The sequence below is a fragment of the Moschus berezovskii genome, chromosome 1 (assembly GCF_049115385.1).
Source record: "Moschus berezovskii isolate FMDL1 chromosome 1, NW_MosBer_1.0, whole genome shotgun sequence".
NCBI classification, from domain to species: Eukaryota; Metazoa; Chordata; class Mammalia; order Artiodactyla; family Moschidae; genus Moschus; species Moschus berezovskii.
Window position 1 is genome coordinate 160,508,075 of NC_142460.1, and position 20,478 is coordinate 160,528,552.

Genomic DNA, 20,478 nt, shown 5'->3' on the forward strand with positions numbered 1-20,478 from the left:
ATTATACAGACCTTTGTTGATAGAGTAATGTCTCTGCTTTTTAACACACTGTTTAGGTTTGTCATAGTTTTCCTGCCAAGAAGCAATTGTCTTCTGGTTTCATGGGTGCAGTCACCATCCACAGTGATTTTAGAGCCCAAGAAGAGCAAATCTGTCACTACTCCCACCCCTTCCCCTTATTTAGTTTTAAGCCAGCTCTTTCACTGTCCTCCTTCACCCTTATCAAGAGGCTGTTTAGTTCCTCATAGATTTCTGCCTTTAGAGTGGTATCATCTGTATATCTGAAGTTGTTGATGTTTCTTCCACCTCTTGATTCGTAGGCCAGTGTTTTTTCCCCCTGATAAAAGTCTAGGTAAGTAGAATGGAACTAGATGGAAGAGAAACTTAAGCATTGAAGTTTTTAGGCCTATGTGAGTGTTTTAGACTAAGATAAGTATCATAGGCATTTTTCCTGAGTATTTAAGACTGAACCCAAATTTTATATAATTGAATTTTGTTTTAATTTTAAAATTGCTGAATCTTATGTTCTACTTTCAGCTCTGTCAATTTTAAAATTTATTTATCTTTAGGTATCAACCTGGACAAAGCAATATCAAGCTGCAGCTCATCAGGACATCCCTGCCATGAACCAGCTATCTGACTGGCTAATGAAAAACTTGCCAGATAATGACAATGAAGAAAATTTGATTCATGGAGATTTCAAACTAGATAACATCGTTTTCCACCCTAAAGAGGTATTGGAACCCCTGTTTACAATAAATTGAGTATGTCTGACTTGGGATACAAGTACTAAGTAGATAGATGTTCCCCTAGAGTGCTGAAAAAGCCCAAACCATCCCCATTCTTCCTCTACATTCAAGACTATCTTCACCGCTCACAATTTTTGGAAATGAGTCTTGTAGATTTCTGGCATAGGTATCATCTTATCTTTAAGGCCAGGTCTCATACTGGCCTTTACTCATAAAGTAGTAAACTAATTTAAAAGAATTTGGGAATTTACATACATGTTGTTGCTTTCTTCAAAGAAACTAGTTGTTTTCCAACTACTAAAATATATTTAGCTTATCCATATTCTTGCTCTTCTGGTTCATTTTCATTTTTTTCCCCTATCTGATGAAGAATTTTTAATTTGATTATTATTAGCTCAGAGAGGACAGAATTCCAAAAGATTCCTTTGAGGCTTCAAAAGAACATGTATGAAGTTAATGGAACCTTGCTCTGTATAAATGTCTGAATGTAATTTTCATAAAGAGTACAAACAAATCAAAACTATAATCCTCCTCCACTGAGCATAGTGAGGCCTAGAATTGAAGGAATGTGGTGGGACTAAAGAAAGTACTTCAGTTCTCTCTTTACCTACATGCCTTTGGGCAAGACATTTTGCCTTTAGTATTTCTAACACTGATGTGAGAGATTTACAGTTCCCTGAATCCTGCTCCTTAGGGCAGGATTTTCTGGGTTCATTAGTTTTCTCAGAATGCTGAGATGTTGTAGGACCAGAAGAGCTGTTAAAAATTCATGTGTTGAGCTTCTCGGTTTCATGTTCTTTTCCTGTAGGAAGAGGATGGGGGAAAATAGCATTGTAAATTATATTGTTGTCATAATTCAAAGTAGTACTATATCTATGAAAGTTCAAATATAAACACATATGAGCACATTTACCATTAAAACAGGAAATTTTTCAAAAGTCAGTTTGAATATTTAATTTATGTATATGTAATTATATGTATTTGTGTGCATGTAACTTTTTGTTAATGGCATGGATGAATTCTGAATTCTAACTTTGTTAAATATATAATAGGAAAAGAAAGATCACTAATTTATAACATAGAAAAATTGTAAAAGTTTATGCTTTAAAATAGGATCTGGTTTTTGTTTGGAGGGGGACGAGAAAATGGTGGAGGAATAGGACGGGGGCGACCACTTTCTCCCCCACAAAATCAGCAAAAGAACATTTGAACACTGAGTAAATCCCACAAAACAACTGAATACCAGCAGAGGACATCAGGCACTCAGAAAAGCAACCCATAGTCATCGAAAGGAGGTAGGAAATAGTATAAAAGGTAAAAAGAGAGACGAAAGAGGGAGGGACGGAGCTCCATCCCGGGAAGGGAGGCTTAAAAAAAAAAAGAGAGAAAAGTTTCCAAACACCTGGAAACACTGGCGAGTGGAACCTCAGAGGGCCGCATAACTGGGAGACAAAAGACATAAATAATTAAAACTCACAGACTAAGTGCCCAGAGGAAACTCTTAGCGGAGAAGCAGCGCAGACGCCCGCGCCCCCCACTAGCAGGCGGGGGCTGGGCAGGGAGGCGCAGGCGGCTGTGCTTAGAGGGAGAATGGGTGGCGGCGCTTAGAGGGAGAACCTTAGAGGAAGAATCGGGCTTGAACGCCCCAGGGCAAACTGAGGGCGCGAACTTAAGATACCAAAGCAGAAGCTGCAGCTAAAAGGCGAAAAGGCTAGGAAAAGCTTGCGAAAAGCCCCAACCCAGGACTCTGCCAGCCCCGCCCACAGAACAGGGCACTGAGCCAAGCAAGACGGCAGCTGGCGGTCCATCCCCCAGCCCCCGCCGACTCGGGCGGGGAGGGCAGCCAGCGCTGAGGCAGGGGCAGCCGTGGCCCCAGAGAGGCTTCCCGTGCCAAGCTGCAGGCAGGCTTCCTTGCTGGCCAGGACTTCTTGGGTTCAGGCCGGTCGATATCCGCCTGAGAAACTGCGCTGGTTGTACTCCCAGAAAACCGAGTGGCAGGGACCGGGAAGGCGATAAGTCGCAGCAACCGTGCTCGCCAAACGCCTGGTTACCTGAGCTGCTAGGACCGGGGAAGGCACAAAACTCAGGCCCAGCCAGGTCTGCTCCTTTGTGGAGTACCCGAGGACCTGAACCTGAGCCACTCAGACATGGGAAGTGCATGCAACCCAGCGCCAGCCACGGACAGCTCCCAGCAGAGCAACCTAGAGCCTAAACAGGATAAACAGGGAAAGCACACATGCCTCAAGTGGGAGCATTTCCAGTGTAGCCCAGACACAGCGAGCATTCCCCACAGACGCCAGGGATATTTGTTAGCTGCGTTCCTCCCTCCCCACAGCAGGACTGAACAGGTGAGCTGGGAAAAAAAAAAAAGTGTCCACCACCGCATCCTGGTGTCAGGACGGGAATTAGACACTGAGGAGACCAGAAAACAGAAGAGCTTTTTCAACAGAAGGAACTGCCTTGGAAGTAACAGAGGGAGAAGCCTTGAGCCTACTGCAAGAATAAGACTGAAAAACAGAGGCAGAGGCTTAAGTCCAAATCCTGAGAACACCAGAGATCTCCTGTTCCAGAGAACATTAATTGATAGGTACTCATCAAATGCCTCCATACATACACTGAAACCAGGCACCACCCAAGGGTCAACAAGTTTCAGTGAAAGACATACTACGCAAGCTATCCAGCAACACAGGAGAATAGCACTGAGCTTCAATATACAGGCTGCCCAAAGCCACTCCAAACCCAGTGACATCTCAAACTCATTACTGGACACTTCATTGCACTCCAGAGAGAAGAAATCCAGCTCCACCCACCAGAACATCGACACAAGCTTCCCTAACCAGGGAACCTTGACAAGTCACCCATCCAACCCAACACACAATGAGGTAACTACATAATAAAGAGAACTCCACAAACAGCCAGAAGACGGAAAGGCCACCCCGAACACAGCAATATAAGCAAGATGAAGACGCAGAGAAATACCCAGCAAGTAAAGGAACAGGATAAATGCCCACCAACACAAACAAAAGAGGAAGATATAGGGAACCTACCTGATAAAGAATTTCGAATTTTAACTGTGAAAATGATTCAAAATCTGGAAAGCAAAATGGAGTTACAGATAAATAAACTGGAGAAAAGGATTGAGAAGATGCAAGAAATGTTTAATAAGGAATTAGAGGAAATAAAAAAGAGTCAATATACAATGAATAATGCAATAGATGAGATCAGAAACACTCTGGAGGGAACAAACAGTAGAATAACGGAGGCAGAAGACAGGATAAAGCAAGCTAGAAGATAGAATTGTAGAAATAAATGAAACAGAGACGGAAAAAGGAAAAAGAATTAAAAGAAATGAGGACAATATTAGAGACATATGGGACAATATTAAATGCCCCAACATTCGAATCATAGGAGTCCCAGAAGAAGAAGACAAAAAGAAAGACCATGAGAGAATACTTGAGGAGATAATAATGGAAAATTTCCCTGAAATGGGGAAGGAAATAATCACCCAAGTCCAAGAAACACAGAGAGTCCCTAACAGGATAAACCCAAGGCAAAATACTCCAAGGCACATATTAATCAAATTAACAAAGATCAAACACAAAGAACAAATATTAAAAGCAGCAAGGGAAAAACAACAAATAACACACAAGGGGATCCCCATAAGGATAACAGCTGATCTTTTAGCAGAAACTTCAGGCCAGGAGGGAATGGCAAGTCATACTTAAAGTGATGAAAGAAAATAACCTACAGCCCAGATTACTATACCCAGCAAGGATCTCATTCAAATATGAAGGAGAAATCAAAAGCTTTACAGACAAGCAAAAACTGAGAGAATTCAGTATCACCAAACCAGCTCTCCAACAAATACTAAAGGATCTTCTCTAGACAGGAAACACAGAAAGGGTATATAAACTCGAACCCAAAACAATAAAGAAAATGGCAACGGGATCATACTTATCAATAATCACCTTAAACGTAAATGGGTTGAATGCCCCAACCAAAAGACAAAGACTGGCTGAATGGATACAAAAACAAGACCCCCATATATGTTGTCTACAAGAGACGCACCTCAAAACGAGGGACACATACAGACTGAAAGTGAAGGGCTGGAAAAAGATATTCCACGCAAATAGAGACCAAAAGAAAGCAGGAGTAGCAATACTCATATCAGATAAAATAGATTTTAAAACAAAGGCTGTGAAAAGAGACAAAGAAGGAAACTACATAATGATCAAAGGATCAATCCAAGAAGAAGATAAACAATTATAAACATTTATGCACCCAACATAGGAGCACCGCAATATGTAAGACAATTACTAACAAGTATGAAAGGGGAAATTAACAATAACACAATAATAGTGGGAGACTTTAATACCCCACTTACATCTATGGATAGATCAAACAGAAAATTAACAAGGAAACACAAACTTTAAATGATACAATAGACCAGTTAGACCTAATAGATCTCTATAGGACATTTCACCCCAAAACAATGAATTTTACCTTTTTCTCAAGCGCACACAGAACCTTTTCCAGGATAGATCACATGCTGGGCCATAAATCTAGCCTTGGTAAATTCAAAAAAATTGCAATCATTCCAAGCATCTTTTCTGACCACAATGCAGTAAGCTTAGATCTCAATTACAGGAGAAAAACTTAAAAATGCCAACATATGGAGGCTGAACAACACGCTGCTGAATAATGAACAAATCTTAGAAGAAATCAAAAGAGAAATCAAAATATGCATAGAAATGAATGAAAATGAAAACACAACAACCCAAAACCTCTGGGACACTGTAAAAACAGTGCTCAGGGGGAAGTTCATGGCAATACAGGCACACCTCAAGAAACAAGAAGAAAGTCAACTAAATAACCTAACTCTACATCTAAAGAAACTAGAAAAGGAAGAAATTAAGAACCCAAGGGTTAGTAGAAGGAAAGAAATCGTAAAAATTAGGGCAGAGATAAATGCAAAAGAAACAAAAGAGACCATAGCAAAAATCAACAAAGCCAAAAGCTGGTTCTTTGAGAAGGTAAATAAAATTGACAAACCATTAGCCAAACTCATCAAGAAACAAAGGGAGAAGAACCAAATCAATACAATTAGAAATGAAAATGGAGAAATCACAACCAACAACACAGAAATACAAAGGATTATTAGAGAATACTATCAGCAGTTATTCGGCAATAAAATGAATAACTCGGAAGAAATGGACAAATTCCTAGAAAAGTACACCTTGCCAAAAATGAACCAGGAAGAAACAGAAAATCTGAACAGACCCATCACATGCACCGAACTAGAGGAAATAAGCAGAAATCTTCCAGCAAACAAAAGCCTAGGTCCAGACGGCTTCACGGCTGAATTCTACCAAAAATTCAGAGAAGAGCTAACACCTATTCTACTCAAACTCTTCCAGAAAATTACTGAGGAAGGGAAACTTCCAAACTCATTCTATGAGGCCACCATCACCCTAATCCCAAAACCTGGTAAAGATCCCACAAAAAAAGAAAACTACAGGCCAATATCACTGACAAACATAGACGCAAAAATCCTTAACAAAATTCTAGCAATCAGAATCTAGCAACACATTAAGATCATACATCATGACCAAGTGGGCTTTATCCCAGGAATGCAAGGATTCTTCAATATCCGCAAATCAATCAACGTAATAACACCACATTAACAAACTGAAAAATAAAAATCATATGATTATCTCAATAGATGCAGAGAAAGCTTTTGACAAAATACAACATCCATTTATGATAAAAACCCTCCATAAAGTGGGAATAGAAGGGACATATCTCAACATAATAAAAGCTATATATGACAAACCCACAGCAAGCATTATCCTCAATGGTGAAAAAATGAAAGCATTTCCCCTAAAGTCAGGAACAAGACAAGGGTACCCACTCTCACCACTACTATTCAACATAGTTCTGGAAGTTTTAGCTACAGCAATCAGAGCAGAAAAAGACATAAAAGGAATACAAATTGGAAAAGAAGAAGTAAAACTCTCACTGTTTGCTGATGACATGATCCTCTACACAGAAAACCCTAAAGACTCTACCAGAAAACTACTAGAGCTAATCAATGAATACAGTAAAGTTGCAGGATATAAAATCAACACACAGAAATCCCTTGCATTCCTATACACTAATAATGAGAAAAATAGAGAAATTAAGGAAACTATTCCATTCACTGTTGCAATGAAAAGAATTAAATACTTAGGAATATATCTACCTAAGGAAACAAAAGACTGGTACATAGAAAACTATAAAACACTAGTGAAATTAATCAAAGAGGACAATAATAGATGGAGAAATATATAGTGTTCGTGGATTGGAAGAATAAATATTGTGAAAATGAGTATACTACCCAAAGTAATTTATACATTCAATGCAATCCCTATCAAGCTACCAACGATATTTTTCACAGACCTAGAACAAATAATCTCACAATTTGTATGGAAATACAAAAAACCTCGAATAGCCAAAGCAATCTTGAGGAAGAAGAATGGAACTGGGGGAATCAACCTGCCGGACTTCAGGCTCTACTACAAAGCCATAGTCATCAAGACAGTATGGTACTGGCATAAAGACAGAAATATGGATCAATGGAACAAAATAGAAAGCCCAGAGATAAATCCACGCAATCAATGGACACCTTATCTTCGACAAAGGAGGCAAGAATATAAAATGGAGAAAAGTCAGTCTCTTTAACAAGTGGTGCTGGGAAAACTGGTCAGCCACTTGTAAAAGAATGAAACTAGAACATTTCCTAACACCATACACCAAAATAAACTCAAAATGGATTAGAGAGCTAAATGTAAGACCAGAAACTATAAAACTCCTAGAGGAGAACGTAGGCAAAACACTCTCCGACATAAATCACAGCAGGATCCTCTAAGACCCACCTCCCAGAATATTGGAAATAAAAGCAAAAATAAACAAATGGGACCTAATTAAAATCAAAAGCTTCTGCACAGCAAAGGAAACTATATGCAAGGTGAAAAGACAGCCTTCAGAATGGGAGAAAATAATAGCAAATGAAGCAACTGATAAAGGATTAATCTCCAAAATATACAAGCAGCTCCTGCAGCTCAATTCCAGAAAAATAAGCGACCCAATCAAAAAATGGGCCAAAGAACTAAACAGACATTTCTCCAAAGAAGACATAAAGATGGCTAACAAACACATGAAAAAATGCTCATCATCCCTCATAATCAGAGAGATGCAAATCAAAACCACACTGAGATACCATTTCACACCAGTCAGAATGGCTGCTATCCAAAAGTCTACATGCAATAAATGCTGGAGAGGGTGTGGAGAGAAGGGAACCCTCTTACACTGTTGGTGGGAATGCAAACTAGTACAGCCACTATGGAGAACAGTGTGGAGATTCCTCAAAAAACTGGAAATAGAACTGCCATATGATCCAGCAATCGCACTCCTGGGCATACACACCGAGGAAACCAGAATTGAAAGAGACACATGTACTCCAATGTTCATTGCAGCAGTTTATAATAGCCAGGACATGGAAGCAACCTAGATGTCCATCTGCAGATGAATGGATAAGAAAGCTTTGGTACATATACACAATGGAGTATTTTTCAGCCATCAAAAAGAACGCGTTTGAATCAGTTCTAATGAGGTGGATGAAACTGGAGCCTATTATACAGAGTGAAGTAAGCCAGAAAGAAAAACACCAATACAGTATACTAACGCATATATATGGAATTTAGAAAGATGCAAATGATAACCCTGTATACGAGACAGCAAAAGAGACCCAGATGTATGTATAGAACAGTCTTTGGGACTCTGTGGGAGAGGGTGAAGGTGGGATATTGGGGAGAACAGCATTGTAGCATGTATATTATCATATGTGAAACGAATCACCAGTCCAGGTTTGACGAATGATACAGGATGCTTGGGGCTGGTGCACGGGGATGACCTGGAGGGAGGATATGGGGAAGAGGGAGGTGGGAGGGGGGTTCAAGAAAGGGAACACATGTACACCCAGGGCGGATTCGTGTCAATGTATGGCAAAATCAACCAATATATTAATGAAAGGTAATTTGCCTCCAATAAAATAAATTTTAAAAATAAAAAAAATAGGATCTGGTCTATATTTTATCTCTATCATTTGATTAATTAATATTTTTGGAGCCTGTCTTTGAATAAGTCACTGTTCTTTATTTTTTCTGTAATTGTAGTACTTTTCTTTCATTATTTAATCAAGAAAAGTAAATTTCAGACCTAAATCTCCTTGTTATGTGTTTTCTACCAAGATGTTTAAATATGCTGAAATTAAATATTAAATATGCTGAAAGCAATAACAACAAAGGTCTATCTAGTCAAGGCTATGGTTTTTCCTGTGGTCATGTGTGGATGTGAGAGTTGGACTGTGAAGAAAGCTGATCGCCGAAGAATTGATGCTTTTGAACTGTGGTGTTGGAGAAGACTCTTGAGAGTCCCTTGTACCGCAAGGAGATCCAACCAGTCCATTCTAAGGGAGATCGATCCTGGGTGTTCATTGGAAGGACTGATGCTAAAGCTGAAACTCCAATACTTTGGCCACCTCATGCGATGAGTTGGCTCACTGGAAAAGACTCTGATGCTGGGAAGGATTGGGGGCGGGAGGAGAAGGGGACGACCGAGAATGAGATGGCTGGATGGCATCACTGACTCGATGGACATGAGTTTGAGTGAACTCCGGGAGTTGGTGATGGACAGGGAGGCCTGGCGTGCTGTGATTCATGGGGTCGCGGAGAGTCGGACACGACTGAGCGACTGAACTGAACTGAATGACAGACTACAGTAAGTTCCAAATAGTTATTTCCTTTTTATATTTAATCTCATGTTAGAAAACCATTTGTTATAAAATTCAAGTTACCAAACAAGGATCATCTTTCTTAAGTTTGTGGAGGCAATGCTAATTTGTAATATATGTCTTTTCTGTTTTAAATTAATATGTCTTTTATGTTTTAGGATTATATAATAGCTAGTAAAATGTCTTCTACTTTACACCCAGTAATCCCATAATTATTAGTGATATAAAATTTAATCAATTTCTGTCTCATATAAATATGGGTAGCTAATTTTTTATGGAAGTAACACATAGTTGGCAAAGTACCAATCAACTAGCATTTATTTATTACCAACTGTGTGCCCTGAAACATGGAGTTAGAGGGAAAAATAGCTCTTAATGAGCTCAAAATACAGACGGAGAGAAAAGATAACTGTGTTAACAGCAGAGAACAATACATACTCAAGTGCTAAAATACAATAAAACTAAGACTAGTCAAAGAGGGAAAAGATATCTACTGTGGACTGACATTAAAAGCTATGAAACATTACAAATTAATTCTAGTCAATCATTTACTATAATTATTCAATAAAATATTGTCTAATAGTTTAAAATTTCATAAATAAGTAGAAAATTAGACTATTTTTCTTTTTAATGAAGGCACTTCACAAATTGAAATATCAGTCCCTGGATTATAAGAAGTTTAGTATGTGTATGGTTGTGATATACATATTCCTAAGAATATTCCTAAGAATCATATTCCTAAGAATATGATTGAAAGCTTTTTATTTTTCCTTTGAGGCTAATGATTTTTACAATTACAATTGTAAATTGTAAAAAATACAATTAATTTTTTTCTTACTTTTGTTTCTAAAGCCTTTATGGTAAATGCTGAGTAAATGGGGACCTTCTAGACTAAAACCTCCTATAAAGCAGTAAATGCATCTTACTCATTTATCCAACAGTTGCATGTTTCTGAATGAATCTATGCTAAAAGAACTGATTATAATTAATCACTAGGTAACTTTTTTCATCTTATTTATTTATGCTTAATTTCTGTTCTCCAGTAGTATGGCTGTCCCCACCTCTGTGCCTCCATTTTTATTGTAGCTTTTAATTTTGAAAATCTTTAAAGACTCACAAGAAGTTATAAAAATACTATAGAGGGGACTGTGTATCCATCATTCACATTCCCCAAAGAGATTTCACACAACTATAGTAAATTATTATCAAAGCCAGGAAATTGATACTGTGTGCATTTTGAATTGTGGTGGTGGGGGGACAAAATCAGCGTTCCCAAGAAGCTAAAATGAGGTAATTGATATGGAGCTGATGCTGACCTTATTTTAATTCTTTTCTTTTCCCCTCTGTTTTTATATTCTAGTTTTATAAGATATCCTATCAAGTTCTGTTATTAAGAAAAAATTAGAACAAAGTAAAATCTTTACTCTTTAGTAAATATGTACTAAAACCTAAACAGTGGTATAGGGAATGGGCTTATAAGAGGCTTATGAATTTACATTCCTGTGATGTTTAAGGTTTAATGTTTTATTTTTTTCCCCAAGAAATAGCTTATTTTAGTTTTGTCATCAGAAAACTCAGTAATTAAGGAAGAAAACAAAAACAATTTTGAATGATAAACCATCCAGGAATGCATGTGGTAAGCCAGTAGAAAATTACTAAAGGGAATATAAAAAACTGAACCGTGTTACTCAGTTTCACAATCTCTAGTTATTTTCTAGTTACTGATATATAAAGTATTTGAAGCATATTTGAACAAGTGTTTCGGTAACAACATGCTCAATGAAATGTTTAAAAGAACTCCAGTTTTCCTGGAAAAGATTGTTAACTTTCCGAATATAAATCAGCCATCTGGCAGAGAAATGTTTAAGATTTTGGAGTTTAGTATACATAGTGCCATTTCAGCTTGAAAGATAACTATGTTTAATTAGGAACAGATAAACCCATAGGCATTTAATCTGCCTTCAACAATTAGTAGTCAGATGTATTTTAGATAAATATAAGTACATTGGTTCTTCTGAAGTCATCTGCCTTGCAGCATTTTATATGTTGTCTTATGAAAAAAAAGATTGATATGCAAAGCACAATGTATTTTTAATGTTTTTTTTTCTTCTTAATTCCCCTATTATTTCTAAGATGCCAGTGTAGTTGGGAAAACGTTTAGTTATAAAATTTAATTTTTTTGCTACAAAAGACATGGGGATGTGTTTTTCCCAATCTTTTTACTTTACCAATAGTTTTAGATACCCTTAATATGCTCTTTGGTCATAAAAGCAGGTTTTGAACACAAGCCTACTGACTTCATTCCACACTGTCCTGCTTCTCATCTCCACTGGAACTGGTCAATTTTGGTAATCTAGAAACTTAAAACCTTGTCTTTGACCACATCCTCACTACCTTCTAGGGCTTCCCCAGTGGCTCAGCTGGCAAAGAATATGCCTGCTATGTGGGAGACCTGGGTTCTATCCCTAGGTCAGGAAGATCCTCTGGAGAAGGGAATGGCAACGCACTCCAATATTTTTGTCTAGAGAATTCCATTAACAGAGGAGCCTGGCAGGCTACAGTCTATGGGATCACAAACAGTTGGACACGACTGAGTGACTAACTTCCACTTCTCTTATTTATACCTCGCCTGAGATGCTACAAATTTGATTGCTCTTACTTTAGAATTCATGAACCCCTTATGACTTCATCTGACTTCTCACCCTGCCTGGCCTATTTGGGCATGATCAGTCATTTAAAAAACTACCTTCTTTATTATCAATGAATTAATAATTTTTTGACAATGAATGTGTGTGAAAATAATGTAAGAGTTACAGAGTTTTCTGACCTTAGCTTACTTGTTATTCCAGAATCTTCTCAACTCTTGACTATAGTCTCCAGCCTGATCTTGATTCATCGTATTTTTGCTGCAGAATAAAGTCATAAAGTCAGATTAATAGGGTTTGGGACCTATTTTTGCTGCATAATTTCATCTAAGCTCTAACTTCTCTCTGTAGAATCTGTGAAAAAATTTTAATCCCTTTTTCAAATCTTTTCTATTCTTCTCGAACTGTCAAGTTGCTTTTTACATCTAGACTCTTACTCTCAACATTTAGACTTGATTTATTTTTGTCTTTTTAGTCACTTTTCAGCATAAGCTGCTTTATAGGGATTACATACCCCTGGAAGTTCCCTTGATATTGCTGAAGATATTTCAGTCCTCTCCTTCATGCAGACTGCTGGGTGACATTTTTCCTAAGCCACTACCAAGAAAAATTGTTACTTTCTAAAAATTAAAGTATAGTTGATGTACAGTATTATATATTACAGATGTACAGGATAGTGATTAATGATATTTAAAGGTTATATTCAATTTATAGTTATTATAAAATATTTGCTATATTCCCTGTATTGTACAATGTATCCTTATAGCTTATTTTATACATAACAATTTGTACCTGTTAATTCCCTACCACTGTATTGCCCCTCCCCTTTCCCTCTCCCCATGGGTATCCAGTAGTTTCTTCTCTGAATCTATGAATCTGTTTCTTTTTTTGTTATATTCATTAATTTTTTTATTTTTTAGATTCCACATATAAGCGATATCAAGCAGCTTTTGTCTTTATCTGTCTGACTTCTTTTACTAAGCATAATACACTCCAAGTTTGTATGTTGTTGCAAATGGCAAACTTTCCTTCTTTTTAATGACTGAGTAGCATTCCATTGTATATGTATATCACATCCTCTATATGCATTCATCTGTTAGTGGACACTTAGGTTGCTTCCATATCTTGACCATTATAACTATAAATAGTGCTGGTGTGAAAATTGGATGCACGTATCTTTTCAAATCTGTGTTTTTGTTTTGTTTCAGCTATGTATCCAGGAGTGGAATTGCTGAGTCATATGATAGTACTAGGGCTTCCCTGGTAGCTCAGTTGGTAAGGAATCTGCCTGCCATGCAGGAGACCCTGGTTTGATCCCTGGATTGGGAAGATCCCCTGGAGGAGGGCATGGCAACCCACTCCAGTATTCTTGCCCAGAGAATCCCCATGGACAGAGGAGCCTGGCGGGCTACAGTCCATGGGGTTACAAAGACTCGGACACAACTGAGCAGCTAAGCACACTACAGCACACATGATGGTACTATTTTTTGTTTTTTGAGAAACCTCCATACTGTTTTCAGTAATATTCAGTTCAGTTCAGTCACTCAGTCGTGTCTGACTCTTTGCGACCCCATGAATCACAGCACACCAGGCCTCCCTGTCCATCACCAACTCCCGGAGTTCACTCAAACTCATGTCCATCGAGTCGGTGATGCCATCCAGCCATCTCATTCTCTGTCATCCTCTTCTCCTCCCCCTCCCAAGCCCTCCCAGCATCAGATCTTTTACAGTGAGTCAACTCATCGCATGAGGTGGCCAAAGTATTGGAGTTTCAGCTTTAGCATCAGTCCTTCCAATGAACACCCAGGATTGATCTCCTTTAGAATGAACTGGTTGGATCTCCTTGCAGTCCAAGGGACTCTCAAGAGTCTTCTCCAACACCACAGTTCAAAAGCATCAATTCTTCGGCGATCAGCTTTCTTCACAGTCCAACTCTCACATCCACACATGACCACTGGAAAAACCATAGCCTTGATTAGTCGGACTTTTGTTGGCAATAATATTAGGCTACAGGAATTTACATTCCCAGCATTATATGAGGGGTTCATTTTCTCTACATTCTCACCAGCACTTGCCATTTGTGCTCTCTTTTCTGATAGCGATTGTGACAGGTGTGAAGTGTATCTCATTGTGATTTTGATTTGCATTTTCCTGAGGATTAGTGATGTTGAACATTGTGTGCTTGTTGGCCATCTGCATGTCCTCTTTAGAAAAAGATATATTCAGGTTTTGTGCCCAATTTAAATCGTATTTTTTAAAAAGATTTAAACATTTATATTTGGCTGTTCTGGGTCTCAGTTACAGCACATAGGATCTTCAGTCCTTGCAGCATACAAATTCTTAGTTGTGTCATGCGAGACCTAATTCCTTGACCAGGACTTGAACCTGGGCCCCCCCTACATTAGGAGTGTGGACTCTTAGCCACTGGACCACCAGGGAAGTCCCTAATCAGCTTTTAAAAAAAATATTGAGGTGTATGGGCTGTTTATATATTTTGAATATTAACCCCTTGTTGGTCATATCATGTGCAAATATTTTCTCCCATTTAACAGGTTGTCTTCTTATTTCGTTGATGGCTTCCTTTGCTGTGCAAAAGCTTTTAAGTTTAATTAGGTACCATTTGTTTGTTTTTGCTTTTATTTTCTTTGTCTTAGGAGACAGATCTAAAAAACTATTGCTACAGTTTATATCACAGAATGTTCTATGTATTTTCCTCTAGGAATTTTGTTTCCAGGCTTATATTTAGGTCTTTAATACATTCTGAATTTGTTTTTGTATGAGGAAATATTCTTATTTCATTATTTTACATGTAGCTGTTCAGTTTTCTCAGCACCAGTTGTTGAAGAGACTGTCTTTTCTCCATTGTATATTCTTGCCTCCTTTCTCATAGATTAATTGAGCATGGATTTATGTCTGCATTATCAATTCTGTTCCATTGATCTATGTGTGTATTTTTTGTGTCAATACCGTACTGTTTTGATGATATGATACTATGCTGCTGCTGCTGCTAAGTCACTTCAGTCGTGTCCGACTCTGTGTGACCCCATAGACGGAAGCCCACCAGGCTCCCCCGTCCCTGGGATTCTCCAGGCAAGAACACTGGAGTGGGTTGCCATTTCCTTCTCCAATGTGTGATATGATACTATAGCTTTGTAGTATTGTCTGAAGACAGGGAGCATGAGTCCTCTACCTCTGTTCTTCTTTCTCAAGATTGCTTTGGCTATTCCACATCTTTCGTGTTTCCATAAAAATTTTATTTTATTTTGGCCACACTGTGAATTCAGGCCTTTAGCGGTAAAAGCTTGGAGTCCTAACCCTTGGACCACCAGGGAGTTCCCTCCATACAAATTTTAAAATTATTTGTTCTATTACTGTGAAAAATACCATTGGTATTTTGATAAGTATTGCATTGAATCTGTACCTTGCCTAGAGTAAAAGTGATAGTCGTGTCTGACTGTTTGTGACCCCATGGACTAGATAGTCCAGGGAATTCTGCAGGCCAGACTATACAGTCCATGGAATTCTGCAGGCCAGAATACTGGAGTGGGTAGCCTTTCCCTTCTCCAGGGGATCTTCTCAACCCAGGGATCATGCATTGCAGGTGGTTTCTTTACCAGTTGAGCCACAAGGGAAGCCCAAGAATACTGGAGTGGGTAGCCTATCCCTTCTCCAGCAGATCTTCCCAACCCAAGAATCAAACCAGGGTCTCCTGCATTGCAGGCGGATTCTTTAACAACTGAACTGTGAGGGAAACCCTCATAGCTAAATGAGTTAAAATAGTCATTTTAACAATATTAATTCTTCCAGTCCAAGAACATGGTACTTCTTTTCATCTGTTTGTATTATCTTCATTTTTTAATCAGTTGCTTATAGTTTCCCAACTGCAGGTCTTTTACCTCCTTAGATAGGTTTATTCCTAGGTATTTTGTTCTTTTTGATGCAATAATAAATGGGATTTTTCCTTCTTTTTTTTTTAAAAGTACATTGTTTTTAATTTATTTATTTGTTGGCTATGCTGGGTCTTTACTGCAGTCGTTCATTTCTAGTTGCAGGGAGCAGAGGCTGCTTTCTAGTTGCAGGGCATGGGCTTCTCATTGCAGTGGCCTCTCTTGTTGCAGAGCACAAGCTCTAGGGCATGCATGTTTCAGTAGTTGTGGCATGTGGGCTCAGTATTTTCAGCTCTCAAGCTCTAGAGCATAGGCTCAATAGTTGTGGCACACAGGCTCAGCTGCTCTGCGGCATGTTGGATCCTCCTCAATCGGGGATTAAACTCACGTCTCCTGCATTGGCAGGCAGATTCTTTACCACTGAGCCACCAGGGATTTCTTTTTCTGATAGTTCATTGTTAGTGTGTAGAAAAACAACAGATTTCTGTGTATTAATTTTATGTCTGCAGCTTTACCAAATTCACTGGTGAGGTCTAGTAGTTTTCTGATGGCATCTTTAGGATTTTGTATGTATAGTGTTTGTCATCTGCAAAGAGTGACAGTCTTCTTCCTTTTAAATTTAAGTTCCTTTTGTTTATTTTGTCAGAATTCTATGACTAGGACTTCCAATATTATATTAAATAAAAATAATAAGAACTGGCGTCCCTGTCTTGTTCCTAATCATTGAAGAAATGCTTTCAGCTTTTCACTGTTTTAGTATGATGTTAACTGTGTGTTGTCATTAATGACTGTCATTACGTTATATATGTTCCCTCTGTGCCAACTTACTTGAGAAAAATGTCAGAAATGAATGTTGTTGTTGTTCAATCGCTAAGTCATGTCCGATTCTTTGCAACCCTGTGGACTACAGCATGCCAGGCTTCCCTGTCCTTCACTGTCTCCCAGAATTTGCTCAGACTCATGTCCTTTGATTAGGTGATGCTATCCAGCTGTCTCATTGCCTGTCACCCCATTTTCCTCCTGCCCTCAAACTTTCCCAGTATCAGAGTCTTTTCCAATGTGTTGGCTCTTTGCATCAGGTGGCCAAAGTTTTGGAGCTTCAGCTTCATCGTCAGCTCTTCCAATGAATATTTCAGGGTTGATTTTCCTTAGGGTTGACTGGCTTGATGTCCTTGCTATCTAAAGAACTCTCAAGAGTATTCTCCAGCGCCACAGTTCGAAAGCATCAATTCTGTGGCACTCAACCGTCTTTTCGGTCCAACTCTCACATTTGTACATAACTACTGAAAAAACCATACCTTTGATTATATGGACCTTTGTCAGCAATGTGAAGTCTACTTTTTAATACACTGTCTAGGTTTGTCATAGCTTTTCTTCTTTTAGTTTAATGGCTGCAGTCACTGTCAATAGTGATTTTTGAGCCCAAGAAAAAAAAAATCTGCCACCATTTCCACTTTTTCCCCATCTATTAGCCATGAATTGATGGGACCAGATGGCATGATCTTAGTTTTTTGAATGTTGAATTTTTAAGCCAGTTTTTTCAGTCTCTTCTTTTACCTTCATCAAGAGGATGTTTAATTCCTCTTCCCTTTCTGCCATTAGCATAGTATCATCTACATATCTGAAAATGTTAATATTTCTTCTGGCAATCTTGATTCTAGCCTGTGACTCTAGCCCAGCATTTTGCAAGATGTATTCTGCAGAGAAGTTAAATAAGCAGGGTGACAATATACAGCATTGACGTACGTCTTTCCCAATTTGGAACCAGTCCATTGTTCCATTAAGGTTCTAACTGATGCTTCTTGACCTGCATACAGGTTTCTCAGGAGAAAGATAAGGTGGTCTGGTCCCATCTCTTTAAGAATTTCCCACAGTTTGTTGTGATCCACACAGACAAAGACTTTAGCGTTGTCAGTGAAACAGAAGTAGATGCTTTTCTGGAATCCGCTTGTTTTCTCTGTTTCCAGCGAATGTTGTCAATTTGATCTGTGGTTCCTCTGCCTTTTCTAAATCCAGCTTGTACATCTGGAAGTTCTTGGTTCACATACCATTGAAGCCTAGCTTGAAGGAGTTTGAGCTTTGCCTTACTATCATGTGAAATGAATGCAATTATAGGGTAGTCTGAACATTGTTTGGCACTGCCCTTCTTTGAAATTGGAATGAAAACTGACCTTTTCCCATCTTGTGGCCACTGCTGAGTTTTCCAAATTTGCTGACATAGTGGGTGCAGCACTTTAACAGCATCATCTTTTAGGATTTGAAATAGCTCATCTGGAATTCCATCACCTCCACTAGCATGTAGTAATGCTTCCTAAGGCCCACTCAACTTCACATTCCAGTATGTCTGGCTCTAGGTAAATAACTATACCATCATGTTTATCGAGGTCATTAAGACCTTTTTGTACAGTTCTTCTGTGTATTCTTGTCCCCCCCTCCTTTTTTTTTAATTTTAAATTTATTTATATTCTGCTTGAAGGATACTTGCTTTACAGAATTGTGCTGGTTTATGCCAAACATTAACATGAATCAGCCATAAGTATACATATGTCCCTTCCCTCTTGACCCTCCCTCCCATCTTCCTCCCCATCCCACCACTCTAGTTGTTATAGAGCCCTGGTTTGAGTTCTCTGAGTCATACAGCAAATTCCCATTGGCTATATGTTTTACATATGGTAATGTAACTTTCCATGTTACTATCTCATATATCCCACCCTCTCCTTCTTCTCACCACCCCCATGTCCAGAAGTCTGTTTTTTGTGTCTGTGTCTTGATTGCTGCTGCTGCTGAGTCGCTTCAGTCGTGTCCAACTGTGTGACCCCATACACGGCAGCCCACCAGGCTCCCCCTTCCATTGGATTTTCCAGGCAAGAGTACTGGAGTGGGTTGCCATTGCCTTCTCCCTGTGACTTGATTGCTGCCCTGCAAATAGTTTCATCAGTACCATCTTTCTAGATTCCATATATATGCCTTAATGTAAGGTATTTGTTTTTCTCTTTCTGACTTACTTCACTCTGACTCAAATGTGTTCCTTTTTATGGCTGAGTAATATTCAATTGTGTATATGTACCACAACTTCTTTATCTGTTCATCTGTTGATGGACATCTAGGTTGCTTCCGTGTCCCAGCTGTTGTAAATAGTGCTGCAGTGAGCTTTGGGGTTCATGGGTGTTTTCCAATTTTGGTTTCCTCAGGGTATATGCTAGTAGTGATATTGCTGGGTTGTATGGTGGTTTTATCTTAAGGAATCTCCATACCATCTTCCATAGTGGCTGTATCAATTTACATTCCCATCAGCAGTGAAAGAGGGTTCCCTTTTCTCCACACCCTCTTCAGCATTTGTTGTGTGTAGACTCTTTGGTGATGGCCATTCTGACTGGTCTGAGGTGATACCTCTTTGTAGTTTTGATTTGCATTTCCTAATAATGAGTAGTGTTGAACATCTTTTCTTGTGTTTGTTAGTCATCTGTATGTCTTCTTTGGAGAAATGTCTTTTTCCCACTTTTTGATTGGGTTGTTTGTTTTTCTGGTATTGAGTTGTAAGAATTGCTTATATATTTTAGATATTACTCCTTTTTCAGTTGTTTCATTTGATGTTATTTTCACCCATTCTGAGGGCTGTGTTTTTACTTTGTTTATAGTTTCCTTTGCTGTGCAAAAGCATTTAATTAGTCCCATAATCATATGGGATTTTTTAGCATAAACATAAAAATATGTTTATTTTTTTATTTCCATTATTTTATTTCCATGTATTTATTTATTTCCATTATTGTAGGAGGTGGGTCAGGGAGAATCTTGTTGTGATTTTTGTCATAGAGTGTTTTACCTGTGTTTTCCTCTAAGAGTTTTATAATTTCTGGTCTTCATTTAGGTCTCTAATCCATTTTGAGTTTATATTTGTGTATGGTGTTAGGAAGTGTTCTAATTTTATTCTTTTACATGTAGCTGTCCAGTCTTCCCAGTACCACTTATTGAAGAGGCTATCTTTGCCCTATTGTATATTCTTGCCTCCTTTGTCAAAAATAAGGTACCCATAGGGTTTATCTCTGGGCTTTCTATCTTGTTCCATTGGTCTACATTCTTTATGACTGTAGCTTTGTAGTATAGTCTGAAGTCAGGAAGCTTGATTCCTCCAGCTGCATTCTTCTTTCTCAAGATCCATCTGGCTATTCAGGGTCTTTTGTATTTCCATATGAATTGTGAATTTTTTTGTTCTAGTTCTGTGAAAAAATGCCTTTGTTTGCATTCCAGTCCCCTATGATGAAAAGGACATCTTGTTTTGATGTTAGTTCTAGAAGGTCTTGAAGGTCCTCATGGAACCATTCAAGTTCAGCTTCTTTGACATTATTGGTTGGGACATAGACTTTAAT

General features: G+C 38.5%; 1 protein-coding gene across 1 annotated transcript in view; it reads left to right on the forward strand.

Moving 5' to 3' along the window:
• ACAD11 (acyl-CoA dehydrogenase family member 11) overlaps positions 1-20,478 on the forward strand; it is a 123,257-nt gene that overhangs the window by 23,686 nt on the left and 79,093 nt on the right. The window contains exon 5 of the mRNA XM_055413627.2: positions 570-734. Coding sequence (XP_055269602.1) covers positions 570-734 — 165 coding nt within the window. The remainder of the gene's footprint in view (positions 1-569; positions 735-20,478) is intronic.